The 16,251-nt window shown below is 39.6% G+C and overlaps 1 protein-coding gene across 1 annotated transcript in view; it reads right to left on the reverse strand.

The window, feature by feature from the left end:
* The window catches only part of TRIO (trio Rho guanine nucleotide exchange factor), a gene marked incomplete at its 3' end in the record, with an annotated part of 158,167 nt that overhangs the window by 137,200 nt on the left and 4,716 nt on the right, over positions 1-16,251 (reverse strand). Inside the window, exons 2-5 of the mRNA XM_009075227.1 lie at positions 14,281-14,395; positions 10,718-10,910; positions 9,553-10,065; positions 6,423-6,545 (exon numbers count right to left, since the gene is read on the reverse strand). Of these exons, the coding sequence (XP_009073475.1) occupies positions 6,423-6,545; positions 9,553-10,065; positions 10,718-10,910; positions 14,281-14,395 (944 nt within the window). The remainder of the gene's footprint in view (positions 1-6,422; positions 6,546-9,552; positions 10,066-10,717; positions 10,911-14,280; positions 14,396-16,251) is intronic.

Consider the following 16,251-nt stretch of genomic DNA (forward strand, 5'->3'; position numbering starts at 1 on the left):
TGATACTATATTTCTTTCACTGTGTTACACACATAGCCATTCTAACAAGAAGAAAAAGGGAACAATTTGAGTTAATACATACTGTAATGCAGTAAGTACATGAATATACTTAGTACAAATATTTTCTCTCACAATGTCCTTTAGCCAGAAGCTCAAAAGACACCTTACAGTATCTGGAAAGCTCCTCATTGCAGAATTATTCTCTAAAGGGAGTACACATATAAGAAAAATATTGCTCAGCAAAGCAACACAGACAGTAGCCCAACACAAACTGTGGTGCACTGTGTCTTTCTTTGGTTCATGCCTGAAAGGCAAGTACACAAGGGAAAAATACAGGTGACAGCCTACCAGCCTAACTGATCTAGCTATCCCACTCAGTACAAAATAAAGTTGGCAGGTACACGGAAGGTTCTATGTTATTTCCTGATTTTCCCAGACCCATCTAGAAAATACTTGTTTAGCTCTTAAGATTTCAAACACTTCTTTTCTGACATAGAGACTGTTAAGCATTTGGTTATAAATGTCATCACCTCAGAGACAAGGTCCATAAGCATTAGAATTGGCACCTCTACATAGACTGTAGTGAGTTTGAACTATTTGACTGTGATGCAAATAATTTACCAGTGGAATTTTCAAATCATCTGCCACTTCACACACATAAACAGCCACCAAAACATAGTGACGCATTAATGCATGAATTAACACCTGCTTTAATGGCCTAAATGTTTTCTAATATCACTTTTAGCACTGTTCCTGCAGCAACAGTAAAACTTTCAGTTTGGGAATTCAAACTTCTATGATGAGGGCTGTAGAACAACTAAAGGTGTAACCTGATCTATTCCCTTGAAAAAATATAAACTCAGCAACATCCAGACTATGATTAAGGAAAGTGTTCAACCTGTTCTTCAACTACAAGCATCTTCTAAATATTCTGGGGTAACAATTTAATTATTCCTATCATCAGTGGAACAAGTGAAATACAATTTCACTCCTCCTTCAAATTTATCATCTCTTTCCTACATTTACATGGTGGACCTGTGGAATCCTATTGTAAGACGATATAGTCCAACACCAACACTACCTTCTTTCTTCCTTTACTTTTCACTTACCTTCATTTACTCATAGGAAATGCTCATGCCTTCAACCTCTTCTTACAACCACATCGTTTTCATCTAGATGTTTCCTATTAGAACATTAAGTATGAGACTCTAAACTGGACCTAGTTCTCTAATAGGCCCAACTGAATCAGAGCAATTTCTTTAGAAATCTTTAGTTCAGCACCGCCAAAAAATACCAAGAGTGAAATCAGATTTGCTTCTTTTGAGTAACACCACTGTCTGTTCCTTTAGTTTGTGATCCATTGGCTTATTAACACCTCAGCAGCTGACAGCTTTTTTAAATCTGCTTTTTGCTTCCTCCTTCTTAAGGGTAGCACATCTACTGTGTTTTATTTTGTCTTGTTGACTTTGGAGTGCTCCTCAGAGGCTCAAAATAGCCTGAACTCATTCTACCTTTTCAGTCTGTTCTCAGGTTGGTGGCATCCAGACATTGTGTCTAAGCATTAACTGCTCTGACACCAGAAAGATTCTCTCATGGACATGCAGTCAAAACACATTTTCCCAGTCTGACCAGGATCCACAGCTGTGCATTCCCTGAACTTCAAAAACATCACAAATATGTGGTTTGCTTGACTATGGTTATTCAGAACTACCAAAAACTTGACTGAATACATGTAACCTAACTCTGCCTCCCCATGCTTATTGAGAGTCTTTATCTTGTCTATTAGGGAAGTTACATTGGTTGGACAATTGGTGGATTTAACCATTTAATTTTCATTTATCTATTTTTACTGCAAGCACCACCTGAGCAATAGTTTTTAAAAATGAAAAATAAATTTTAAAATAAGCACCAATAAAACCCACCAAACCCCACAAAACAGACATGTCCCCCTCAAGGAGGAAGAGACAGCTTACTACTGTTCATCATTCTACACAAAGCCTTTTGTGAAAATCTGCACTTCAAAGCAATCTGAGGAAGAGTGTGCAATTCAGAACTTGTGGTCTTGCTCTCATCTACTGAAGTCCCAGAGGACCAAGGGCAGTCTAGAATTCACATGATGATTTAGTCTATCTCAAGTGACAAATCTGAGTGGCTACAAAAATACATTTTTAAAGTAAAAAGAATCTCAAGACTGAAATGTATCAGCAGTACAAAGGAAGAGGAAAAAGTTACACTAGCTGTCAGCTAAGGTGATTTTACCTCACCTGACCTTCTTCATGTTTTCATTTGTACTCGTCCCTGTGGCTGGATTTGCACAAGCCAAGCCAAGCCATCTTTGTAACTTTTAACTCTGTAAACTCAGTGATATTCAAACACTGAGTTCATACTTCTATTTTAACATCCCAAAACTCCCACCAGAGCTCATCTCTGACCCTCCCTTTTTGGATAACATTCACTATTTGATTACTACCTTGATTAAGTAGTTTAGTATATGCCAACAGCCTGTTCTGAGCTTAGCAATATGCTTACAACTGACACTAGATTTTTGGATTATGGTTAACAAAAACTTCCACTGATGGTCCTATCAACACTGGGACAAGAAGGAGGCATAGCACACCCTTTCATAGTAGCATGTGTCAGCTTTCTCCAAACAAAGTTTCATTTTGCCTGCATCACTTCCCAAGCATTTTAACCCTCCCCAGCACAGTGAAGGACACAGACTGTAACAAAAGCAGGACCATTTGGTCTAGCAAGAAGAGTAGAAAATGTTCAAGCAGATAACATCCATCTCCTCACCCATACTTCACATGACTTGTTTCCACTGTGTCCCAGCAGACAAACAGAAAAAGTCAGGAAAATAGGAGACAGACACAATCAGTCTTTCCCACTCTTGCATGCAAGACTGACTAATTGCATAATGATGAGTACTTTATTTTTGCAGTTCAAAAACTCAACTCATAATTTTTGTACTTGCAACTCCTAGGATGCCTTATTTGAAAGTTTCTCCCTTAAAAGGTACTAAAAACTTGTTTTGAGAAGTGCAGCATTGGTTTAGTCACCCAAAGAGGAACGTCAAGCTGAAACTGAGTATTGCTTAACTCAAATAAATCTTGGGACTTGACAACAGCAATTTACTGCTGCTGAAAGCAGGCCTTTCAAATTGTACTGAAAATCCATCCCCATCTTTACTAAGAAGAAGCATTGAGAGTTTATTTTTCCCCACAGTTATGGAACATGGGATCTATTTACCCTATAAAGACACATCATTGAGACTGATCAGTACACAGCCTCTTGAATGCAGTAACAGGAGGTTACATGTCTACAGTTGCACATGTCAACTATCCTTCAGTAAGCAGCTCTTTTTAGCCCCATCAGACTGTGTGTTAATCAATGGTAACCAAACATATGTCCACCTTTAGTGCACATCACTACACCTATCCAGCTTTTCTCTGGAACAAACTCATTGCAATGAGAACTTGAGACTTGCATGACCTTATTCCTGTTACCTTCAAGTGCAACCACAGGAGCCTATCAGATACTGAATACACAAGATTCCTAGAATACCACTTGATAATGAAACTACTGAAATTACAGTTAAATCTCCTCCCTGATGTATTCTTTACCTTTTTGTTTTACAACATTTGGTTTAAGCTTCCAACTACTTTGTACCAATGGCAGAACGCCATAACAAGAGTAAAAGAAGAACTACTCAGCAAATCCTCTTTGTTCTTGATGTAACCAATTCCTGTTCATGACAGGAACTAAGTAGCTTTCACAATGGTTTACATCCAGGTGGCTCATTTCAGACTTGAAAACCAGATGAAAGTTTTGGCATCTCACCCAAAGGCCGTCACTCTTTCTCACCCAAGTTTGGCCTAAGCAGCTGCAGAAGTTGCCCTCCTGCACCTCTCAGAAAGCCAAGCTGCTACTTGGGAAGGAAAGGGAGACGAGAGACGCAGCTATTGACAGAGGGCAGCACTTGCTGTGGAGGGGAGCATGTGCCTTGCAGCAACCAGTGTGCTGGGCAAAGCAGCTGCAACATTAATTACCAGAGTTAAACTGTAAGCAAGTGCAAGAGGTTGCATTTAGCTGCTAGGGCAGCATTTATCCTTTGAACAGCCCTTCCCCACCTAAAGTGAGCCTAAGAAAACTGCCTAGAAAGCAAGACCTATTAAAGTCCAATTAGGGCCACTATGAAAAGCCTTCAAAATCTCCTGAACAAATAGAGCATGTGCATAGTTGCTTTCTTTCCTTCCTCTACTCCATCCAGTTGAATAAATTTGCATGGTTGTAGATGGGTTAAAAGTTAAATTCCACTTTTAGGGTTAGAGCATTCACATAAGAGATCTGAAATCAACTTTGATTACAGAAGAGTTACACTGACAGGAACAGTAAGCAAATGGCAGTTTGTGAAGCACAGAGCACATGTGGAGAGTGGTCAGGGAGAAGCTGAACATGCTTGCAGGAGTTAAGATTGTCTGACATTTTTCCAGTTAAAAGCTAGTGAAAACTAAGGCCTGCCAAACTTCAATCAGTTTATGTCATTTTTTTGTGTCACATTCAGTTTAATCTTTGCCCCTAATCTACATGAAAGGCTTTTGCCATTTAACCAAATAAACCCCAGAAAATCCAAACACTGCTTAACTCAAGACCAGGGACTGGTCATTTAAAGTTTGAATTATCCCATTCTGTGCCAAAGAACCCCTTTTGGAGGAGGCATGGGGGAGTGCTATGCTACAGAAACACAACCAAAAAATTCAGTTTGCTTTCCCTGCTTTAGAATGTTTCGATACTTTGATTTGTCCCAAATTCAAGCTGCTCCTTGTACACTTCAAGAAACCATTGTGCACACTGAGAAAAAGTCCCAGGCAACTACAGGCAAAAGAGATTAACAGCCAAAGACTAATAGCAAAAGCAGAGCAGGAACGATTATGCTGCATTGCTCAAGTGCTTCCTACTGTTGATAGCATCTAAACAGTACAAATGCAAGGAAGAAAAATGAAGAAGTCATCCAATTTGAAGAAAAGAGGACAACAGTGACTAATACCAGGACAGGCTGACAGAAGAACTACTTAACCTTTAGAGTTCAAGCCCAAGAATTGCCTAGAAGACTATTCAAAATTACTAAGTTTCAAAAGTCACCTCATGTCAATGACACCTACTGTCCTTCTATGAGTTTGTTTCTGCTCTACTTCATATGCAGGGCAACGAGGAACAATGAGGTACTTCATAAGGGAGCAACTCCCCATGCCATGAACCTATACATTCCAAACCTAATGGTCAAAGTTACATCTGTGTATGAAGTTACATAACTTAATTACAAAGTTCCGCAGGATTTGCTTGACTCTTTTCAAAAAGTTCATATTGATTTTTTTAAAAAAACGTTTGCAAACAAGCTGAGTTGCAAAAGAATAAAATGTATCTTCTCTAATCATGTCTTCTACTGCCTTAACTCCAGCTATACCATACACAAGAGCTGCTTTACTAGTCCTTCTGCCACTTCAGCAAGACACGTAACCTAGGTAAGTTCGCTTTGCCACTCTCCAATTAGTAGTCCTGTCCTACTAAAAGACCCTTTTGCAAGAGTTGATTGTTTCAACCATACTTTAATTCAATTCCCATCCTTGGACTGCCAAGAATGTTAATTTCTAACAAGACTGGTAGTGTTCTTCCTTCACTGATCTGACAGACAGGAACTGGATTTAGGCCCAGACTCCCAAGGTTATTTAAACACCTCCAATCCTCCTCATGTAAAGGACCTAAAGTGTACTTGAGAATTTTGTCCCCATGTTCAAACAGGAATTCATGAAACTGAAAATAAACAGCTTGCACTCCCTGCCAGTTCAAATCCAAATTTTTAATTGCATCCTACTGACAGCTCATCCTAACATGATATTTGACAAAAAAAATGTTTGCCTTAGCTCCATTTTCCTGTGCCAAAAATGATAAGTGTCTTCTTAAAAACATGGAAAATAATTACACCAAGCTCAGCTGTTGATCATCACTTCTCAGAACTTTTTCTGAGTCTCAATCTCTTCAGAAGATCCTGAGAGCTATTTCTTTCAGAAAGGAGAGCTAAAGTCTGTATTACACAAGATTCTCCGAAATTTTCTACAAGACCCAAAGCAGTATTCAACACACATCCCAGCTTCTAGAATTTTGGATGCTTATATTTGCGAAGTGCTAAGGTTGTGTTCAACACTGCCATTTGTCAAAACAATTTTGTTGCTTGATCACAGTACCTCTGTACTTGACTACCCTTTATTTTCCACCTTCGTGTTTTATAATTTCACTGCTCAAACAGAAGTTTGCACTACTTCTAACAAAGGCATGGTTTATGTCCATAACTTACAAATTCTACCTTAACACAGAGCAAATAGACAACATGGCTCTCTGTGTGGTGAATGAAGGCCTGTTCTTACCATACAGTTCATGGCAAAGTGATTGTGCTGTGTCTGAAGCTCCATCGCATGGGGGTGACTGGTTCCGATCTCTGTGTAGCTGTTCAGAAACAGACCTTTGTTGTGAGTGATCCAGTCAAACATCTATAAGAAAATATTAAGGAAATAAAAAACGTCAATAATTTCTTATGGCAGAAATCATAGACAAGTAATATAAGAAATCTGTGAACACAGAAGACAGTTTAAGGCCATGAAAATTTAGGCTGATGCTCTTTCCATTGTAAGTTACCGTACATTTTAACCCAATCATTGCTGAAATCTGTCTTTTTGGACCAAGCAGCTGAGGCTGTTACAGTTATCTTTACTATAGGTGTTTATCTCAACAAGCTACAGTAGAGTCATAATCATAACTTCATTATTACAAAGAAGTCGTAGTAAACAAACAGACTTGGAGCACAGCCCTGAGTTGCCAAGCTTGTATGTTCTCCAGTGTCAGCACTTCTTGACGTCTGCAGCTTAGCAATTTAGAATGAAAACAGCAACTCATGGAAATTAAATATAAATTCATTCTTGCTGATCAAGTACTTCAGCAGCAAGTTTAATATTTTTAGTTTGTAACCTTACAGCAGACTTGAAAACAACTATTCCATTTCTAAATGAATTAATAGAAGTATACTGGAGCACAGTTACACATTACCTTCTTCCAGAGAAGTTTAAGAATAAACTTTAAATACATTTGTTTTTTAAAAAAGAAAAAAGCGTATTTTAAAATTAAAACAAATTTTAGGAAAGATCCTCTCTGACAATGGCCTTCAATGGAGGCACCTAGGTATGTTAACAGCATCACAGGAGAACAAAGCTTTTGAATACCAGGCAACACAGCAAAAAGCTAAGTTTAACACACCACTGTCCTGTAATGGTCTTGAAATCTTTGCCATATCTCAGCAAAACAGACACGCCTACTACCTGGATAAACTGGAAAAGACTAATCAGGAAAATACGGTAGCAATAAGCAGCAAATACTCATTTAAAGATCTTTCAATATATGCTAACAGAATTATATTAACAAATCCAGTATTCATTCCAGGTCTGTGACAAACCAAAACCAAGCTTCTAAGAGCTTAGACAACTGACACAGCGGATCATATACTCCTTCAGTTTTTCATCTAGAACACAGGAAGATGTCTTAGAACATTTTTCAAAATAGACATGAGTCCTGCTCATGACCACCTTTCTCTAGGTCATCTGAATACACTGCCTTCAGACACCTTACAGGGCAAATCCAATCAGACTCCCTCCCACCTCACCCCCTTTTTTTTTTTTTGCTTTCTCTTTCAAACCAGGCCAGATTTCTCAGAGTTAAGCAAGTCCCCTGAAATGAACATGGTGATTTTTTCCCCATACAATACCCTTTATGTTTCTGACAAAGATCCAGTCCTTTCCCACATTTAAGTAAACCACATAGACATACGCTAATAAAGAAGCCCTGAACTATGAAATCTAATCTGACACAAGCAGGGAAAATAAGGGCTGCAAGTAGATTAGGGAAAGGGCCTTAATCCAAAAGTGAGTTGGGATACTACATAAACCTTCTTTTTAATCTGTTTTTTACTGGGTGATGAGAGCATAAAGTTCCAGGTATACTAGCTGCTGTCAACCGCATTTTGAGGTGCTTAACATTTCCCTTTAGAAATAAAGATGGGTTGACTTAATATAGACTTATTCTTGGAATCAGGAACCTAGAAAACACAGATAGGAGCTTATGCAACCACATGGCAGGAGAGAGATCAGTCCCACAGGCTCAAGTATTTCACAAGAAGTTTCTTAAAGCCCAAGTTATGTAAGCAACTTGGTAAAACATGAGTAAATGAACAAAATATATTTTGATGGTGCTCATGTGATACTGAAAGATATGCTATAATGCAGAAGAATTAATGCTGTAATGAAGTGACTGAAAGATTGATAAAATGCATTTGGGCCTGAAAGAGCAACACTAGACCAACAGCTTCATATTTTCTAAATCATGTTCTAATTAATAGTTTTATAATTTTTTCAACTCTTTCCATGTCCCTACTATTTTCAGCTATATCCATTCAGTAAACACTCAATTTAAATGCTGCTTTAAAAAAAACATTAAAAAATTTAACATAGCAGAAAACATTAGAGTTGTGTAAAGCAAGTTCCTGAGCTGAAGAGATGAGGGTAGGGGAAAGCACAGGCAAAGAAAACAGATGAGGGAAGAGGAAGAAGTTTTAAATACATTTGCTCTGCTTTTACTCTCCCCCTTGCATCTGCTTATGACCACTGCTGGGAGAGCTGCACACTGGTTTAACATGGACATTTGGTCTCATCTGGTTCAGGCAATCTTACACAAAATACTTACAGAAATCTGAATACTTTCAGAACTCTGACGAAGACCATACTTACCACTTGATTGCATAGTCTGGTTACTACTTCTTCCAAAGAAAATCTCTCCACCCTTCCTTACAGCTACTTGTTCCACGGTAACAAGTCAATAAGTGATTGCAAAACCATTCTATATGAAAATAGATCTTAATTGAGCTCATCTAAAAGCAAACTGCCTGCCATATTTCCTCTTCAAATTCTACGACAGTCAAGGGCTTTCTCATTTGAAGGGACTGGTTAGCTTGAAACATTCTGAAATCATTCAGTTCCCTGTTAATGACATATGCACTGTCAAAAGAGATACATCAGTTTTTAGCCCGAGACTTTAAACCTTGCATCAATGAAGCAGATCCCCGTGTCAGCCTCTTCAGACTTTGTCAACTGCCTGTCACTCACTACCCAAAGATAGCCCAAAAGAAGACCAATACAGTCCTTAGTCATCTGTATTTATGAAGTATACAGCATTCATCTTCACCTGATGCATGCAAAAGCTTAACTAAAGTCACTACCACTTTAAATTTTCTATGGTGAGAGCTACCTGTGTCCTTTACAGCTTAGAATTACTATCCCATGCTCTTTACTCCAAGAAGACTCTGAGTGGTTCTCAATCAAGCAGCCCCTTATTTCTCATTAAAAGGCTAGTGATTAATTCTAAAGACAAAAATTACCATTTGCAGTTACCCTTGGTACTTCTTTCAAGTCTGTCAAGCACCAGCCATTTATAGTCCCCTCCCAAATCCCTTACCTTTTCAGCATCCTGCTCGAACAGCCTAAGCTGAAAACATTGGTCCAATTTCAATTTCCGCACATGCCACATCTGATGCAGATGCTGCCGTGTTGAGTGCAGCCTGTCCAGCATGGTGGATACTTTGGGCAAGAGGTTCTGTAAGTCTGCATTCCCTGACCCAGAGTTCTTTTTGGGAAAGCTATCACTGCTCTGTATCCGCTGGAGCAGCTTTTGTCCTTCCACATCAAGGTCCTCGATAGGGGCCTTAATGACTTTCTTTTTTAATTGTGAATGCTCCTCTATCATATTGCGAGCACCTTCCAGGTCCTGAGGCATTTCCTTTTTTGACAATATATCTTGCAGTTCCTCCAGTCTGGACAGCATATGGGTTGCATTGCTAATGTAGTCCTCAAAGGCAACTCTGATTTCTATCCACTCCTCATGGTTGTACTCCAAACAGCCATCAAATTCTGGGGTTAGCTGAGAAGGATCAACTACTTTGGTAAGGCCTTCCAGAGACACCATATTTGTCTGGAAGATAAAAATGGAAATTAAAAAAATGCTATTACTGAAACAAATCTGAAATTTTCTTTCAGGTTTTTGCTTTTCTCTTTGTAAGAGTTGATTGCTTTGCTGATGAAGTCCACATAACAACTTTTCTCACACTTCAACTATCAATTCTGATCAGTAGAAGACAGGAGGTCTTGTAGGTATTTCCCCAAATTAGAGAAATATTTTCTTTCTTTCTTACCTCACTCCACTTATTAAAAAAAATAACATCAGCAACCACACTTTTGACTACTGTTTTGATTAAGTTTTGACTTCGTGTATTGTAAAGCAGTGGAAGGATAATAGCAAGGTTCAGTCAGCTGCTTTCCTCTGGATGCTGGAGGTATTGCAATTACCATAACAACAAACAAATGACACCTAGCTTTTCATCCTTAGGGGTGAAACCCTAATTCCATCCTTCTTGTGCTCAGAAAAGCAATATAAGTAACAATGTGCATCAACTACCTAGCCTAAGTACATGAGGAAAACCACATGCCTTCTAGCACCACTGGCCTAAAGTACCTTTCCTTTCATGCAGAATATAATTTACCTGAGAGTTTTCAAGGTGCTGATCACTGTGAGCACACTTAAAACCATGAAATAAACGTATATTTGTATACCGTAGGGAAATTACCTCAAATTCAAACTTAGAGCTGCCAAAGTTAGTCCTCTGTTTCTGCCAGAAATTGTCTGGCTTGATTATCAGTGCAACATGAATACAACATGGAAAGGATTCCTGTAAAATCTTCAGCAGAGGCTTTATGGAGTCCCATTTTGACCCACGCATATCTACAATGACGGTGAATCCTCGTTTACATACTTCCTCACTGCAGAAGAAAGAAGAAAAGGTTATCAAGCAAGCACTACAACTTCAAACACAGCACTCTTACTGCACCACACTGCCTAATGAACAGGATCTCCTCAGCTAATTGCAACACCCTGAGGTCTCTCTTGACCAGCTGACATGTAGAGTAGACCTCATGAACCTCTCAGGAAGTTTCTCTCACCCCCAAAGGCCAAACTCCTTGTGGGTGATAGCATTATACCTGTTGCTGATTTGATATTCTGCCATTATCTCCTCTTTCATTTTCACTGTTTATACTGATGATGATTCATCGTCCAGTCTTGTTTCTCCCTCACCTTACACACACAGCAAACATACCTCTTACTGAAGCAGAAATATGTAATTAATTTACAATTGACTCTTCAGAACACACGCATGTCACTGATAACAATATTCATGCCCTTCCAATGACTATGGGGATCCTCTAAAAGACAGAAGATGGCAAACTGTTTTTATCTATCGCTTTGCAACTTTTTCCGACTGCCTCAGATTTAGGCCCATATTATCGGAGAGTTGAAGAGTCTGTAGAGGATAAAAAGCCCTTCATTGACAATTCCTTTTGTACCAGGATCGATATGTGGACAGCTACTGGATAGGACAGTTTTTTATGGTGGTGAAGAAAACCACATCAACCCATTTCTACAAAACTTGAGCTCAATTTTGCTGTCAAAAAGTCGACAGACCTTATACTCCAGTTCTTCAGCATCTCTTCTGAGAATGGAAGATTTAATTTCTTTTCATCAATACCTTCTGTACATTTAGTGCTTGCTGCTGATCAAAAGTGACAATCACCAGCACCACTACCAGAAACTTTGATACTGTTCCAGCAGAATTTGCTACATGACCTTGTAGCATGACCATAGAAAGGGAACTATTTCAATACAAATGCATCATAGCCAATAGATTATCAAAAGGGACCAAATGTCCATTGTCTGAGTACAAGTCACTTTCAGGGATGTGACTAATGCAAATGCAATTTTAGAGTTCATGTGGTGAAGTTTTCAGAGTGTCCAAGAGGCAGAGAAGCTTCACTGGAATACTTTACACAGTCTCATTGGCCACACTGCATAACAAGGCACTATGACTGATACAGGAGAGCTGCTGGAGGAAGTGATGATACAAGCACCTTAGAAGAGGAGGGTTTAAAAAATTTTAAAGTTTGGGGGAGGGGGTGAGAGGAAAAGAACTCACAACATTTTAAAATAAGGAGTTTATCACCATAAAGGTTGGCTCTCCCACCTGCCCATAGGAATGCCAAAAAGGCAATGGCAGAAGCAAAATATATTAAAATTGACTAGCTTTCAATACATGTAGGTTACCACATACAACTTTCTGACCACAGTGAAAATGTTCACTAAGATTCTCAGAGGATTCAAGGACAAAAAAACCTACTGTTTTAAAGCCAGACACATTACTGAAAGGCCAAACGCTGTTATACAAATTCTGCTTAGTCCAACCCTGTTCTACCACCAAAATGAGGATAGCACGGGGCGTGCTAGCCACTAATTCACACAAGGCATACATCTACTTGGGTGTGCAAAGCAGCCCCTCATCATGTGATACAATGCAGATGCGTCCTCAATCATGTGGCCCTATCATCTGACAGAAGTTGAATCCCTTTTGGCCAAGGATCACAAATATTGTTCGAGGAGGTCAAGGTCATCTGTTGGTAAACCTGAACTACACTAAAGTATCTGGTCCAGTCAGTGGCAGTCACCCGTGTTTAGCAATATTTTTAAGACAGATAACTTGTTAAATTAGTGAAATTGTGAGACTGAATCAACTTAAGTGTTTAGATCTCTTGCCAAACAACTGATATCTCTGAATCTTTGGCTACATCAAACAACAATAATGCAATAAAAAACAGACAGACCGAATTTGTAGCAATGGGACTTCTTAATTAGCTAGAGTTGCATATCAGTCCCTAAAACGTGACTTGTATGAATATCAGTCTTGCTTTTAATAAAGCTCCTTTTATTCTCAAAGCTTTTCCATGCTTAAAGAGATATAAAACCTGCACTAACTTTCTTTTAATTTTAAATCTATTGATGCTAAACTAACATGTATCTTTTGCCAGAGGACCGCTATCTCTTGACAGATTATCTCTACAAAATTCTTGGATGTATTTTGAAGAATATTTAGCTATTAACTTCTCTAGTAACTTGAAGCTCTAGAGGGCTAGAATACACCTCACCATTCAAATCTGAAGTAAAATTGTTTCAGAAGTAAAAATCTCAAGCCTTCTTCCTGTCCTCCTTCCTCCATCTCCCCCAATTCCCCCAAGTAACTTTACAAAAAGGAGGCCATACACACTGCCAACTAGATATCTTGAAGTTATTTTTGTGAAACCACTTTTGTCAGTCTGCAACTGACATCTGATCACATCAGGTGCAAAGACTAGCTGTAAGGTACCACATTACAGAACCATGGAAGATACTGCATTCAGGGATGTTGTCCCATGAATTTTTTTCAACTGTAATGACAACTGCCCCTTGAGGTCATAGGCCAACATAGCCAAACAGGGTCAGCATTGCTCCAGCCTGCAATAAATGCTGGCAGATTCCAAGACAGGCCTAAAGTCGGGTCATAGGATCATTTTTGTCCCCAGCTCAGTTACGACTGGAAACAAAGTTCTACGTGAACAAACTTATTTTTCCATATATATAAAATATGTAACTTCTTCAAAAATTTCTCATACATATGTATTTTATGTGTGTGTGTATATATATAGATACATAAAACTTCAAATATATATGGGAGTGCACATACACACACAGGCACTGGATTTCAATTCTGCTGATTTATTTAAATAGCACATTGCAATTCATAGCTTAAACTGCTGATAATGCAATGCTATCAGTACTTTCACAGATCACTCCACAGGTTTATCTGAGACCTTTACAGTTTTACATACTCTCCCCTGGTTATTCTTGTGCTGTATCAGGACACTATGACTTATCTAATACAAATAAGTTATGAGTGTTGTGCTGACCTCACTCCACACAAGGGATATTGCGAATGACCAGCATGTTTCTAATTATCAACGTACTGAAAGCCTCTGAGTTGTATTCTCAGTCTTGAACACAGTGACAGCAATACAGCATGACAGTGCCATTTCCAAGACAGAAACTACTTCCAGCTAAAGCACACCAGCCATTCTGCCAATGGCCTTCCGTTTACAAGGCGGAGTAATTCTTTCTTTTCCAAAAAGCAATTTGAAAATAGTAACTGACAAACTCTATATTAATTCCTTCATTTTGTTAACCCATTCAGTCTTCTAGCTTGTGGGTGCACTGCAACATAATCCATTTACTTTGTTACAGAGCTTTGGAGCTTATCAGACCACCACTTACCTAGGAATACAAGCTAGATATGAAATTAGTCTTCTAAGGTCTTCTTGCCGTATTCTATCGTGATTACTACGAGCTGGAAACGTTAGAATGGGACCTCCGCGCTTATCTCTGCCACCTGAAAAATTCAAAAAGTTAAAAGACCACACAGCATAACACTATTCTTGTTTGCAGAACTAGTCTTCAGAATAGTTTGGAAACTGAAGTCCAACACTGTTTTAAGAGTATCCATTTTGAAAAAAACAAAGTTATTGCACCTTAAATGCCAACACAGTCATTTTGAGACCAATTTAAAACTGAATTTTGAGAGTATCAAACAATACATTGTCACAATGCCTACAATGAGAATATCAAAAAAATTGAAACAAAGAATAACCAGAGCATTACTCTTACACAGTCACGTTCGACGGGCAGCGTGACATCTCCACCGACGGTGCTTTGTTATGTATTTTACTTTTGACTCAGCAGTTATACAGATTAAATTTAAATATAGAATTATGCTACTCTGTAGATTATATGGCAGCAATGAGCACAGCTGTGGGAGGTGTGCCCAGGTAGTGGAGCTCCTCCGCTTAGTGACAGAGCTCCGGGAGGAGGTGAGTAGGTTGATGACAGATGGATCGTTGTTACAGGAGATTCCCTTCTGAAGGGAACAAAAGGCCCCACGTGCTGACTGAACCCACTTCTTCACGAAGCCTGCTGCCTCCCTGGGCCTCGGGTTAAAGATGGGATGAGAAAACTTCCTATCCTGGCACGGCCCTTGGATTATTATCCATTATGGGTTTTTCAGGTAGACAGCAACAAAACTACAACAAGACGCCCAAGGGCAATCAGGAAAGACTTAATTGAAGTCTCTCCCTGAAGGCTTTGGGATGGCTGGCTGGAGGATCAGGAGTACTGGTAGTGCTTCTCTGCCCTTCCAGTTGCAGGGAATGGTAAAAGAAATGGGAAGAGGCAGCAGATGAATACTTGGCTCTGAGCCTGGTGTCACCAGGAGATTCTGGGGTTGGTTTATATGACATGGAGCCTGCTGCTGAGAGATGGGGTACACTTGTCTCAAAGGAGGAAAAGTATCTTTGCATAGGAGTTATCAAGGTTGACTGGAAGAGCTTTAAACTAGATCTGAAGGGAAAAACACTAAAACTAGGCTCACTAGAGATAAGCCTGGGGGCAACACACCAATGTGCAAGGGACAGTGTTCTAGCAAGGACCCTCAGTCTGCTGTCTCAGTGGAAGGAGGCATGGAGATCCATGTGGCAACAAAGTCGTAAGGACTACTGACATGTTAGAAACTATGGAAGTGCCTGAGAATGGTCACATTGGAATTAGGGCTTCTGACCCCCAAAAAGTGACAAAATCAATAGCCCAAGTGAAGTACATCTACACCAATGCATGTGGCATGGGCAATAAACTGGAGGAGCTGGAAGCCATTGGGCAGCAGGAAAACCAGGACATGGCTGCCATCATGAAAACATGGCAGGATGACTTGCTCAACTGAGTGCTGCAATGGATGCCTGCAAACTCTTCAAAAAGGATAGGCAAGAAACAAAGTCAGCAGGGCAGCCCTGTATGTTAGGAGTGTTATGACTGTCTAAAACTCAGTGATGGTGACGACAGCATGAGTGCCTATATGCAAGAATCCAGGAGACGCTTGCAGAAGATTCTCAGCTAGGCAGGCAAATGGCTAGGCAGGCAGCCAGGTGGGCCAAGGTGAATTGTATGAGGTTCTATAAGGCCAAGTGCCAGGTCCTGCACTAGGGCAGCCCTGTATGTTAGGAGTGTTATGACTGTCTAAAACTCAGTGATGGTGACGACAGCATGAGTGCCTATATGCAAGAATCCAGGAGACGCTTGCAGAAGATTCTCAGCTAGGCAGGCAAATGGCTAGGCAGGCAGCCAGGTGGGCCAAGGTGAATTGTATGAGGTTCTATAAGGCCAAGTGCCAGGTCCTGCACTTAAGTCACAACACAACAG

This window comes from Acanthisitta chloris, unplaced genomic scaffold, assembly GCF_000695815.1.
Source record: "Acanthisitta chloris isolate BGI_N310 unplaced genomic scaffold, ASM69581v1 scaffold5475, whole genome shotgun sequence".
NCBI lineage: Eukaryota > Metazoa > Chordata > Aves > Passeriformes > Acanthisittidae > Acanthisitta > Acanthisitta chloris.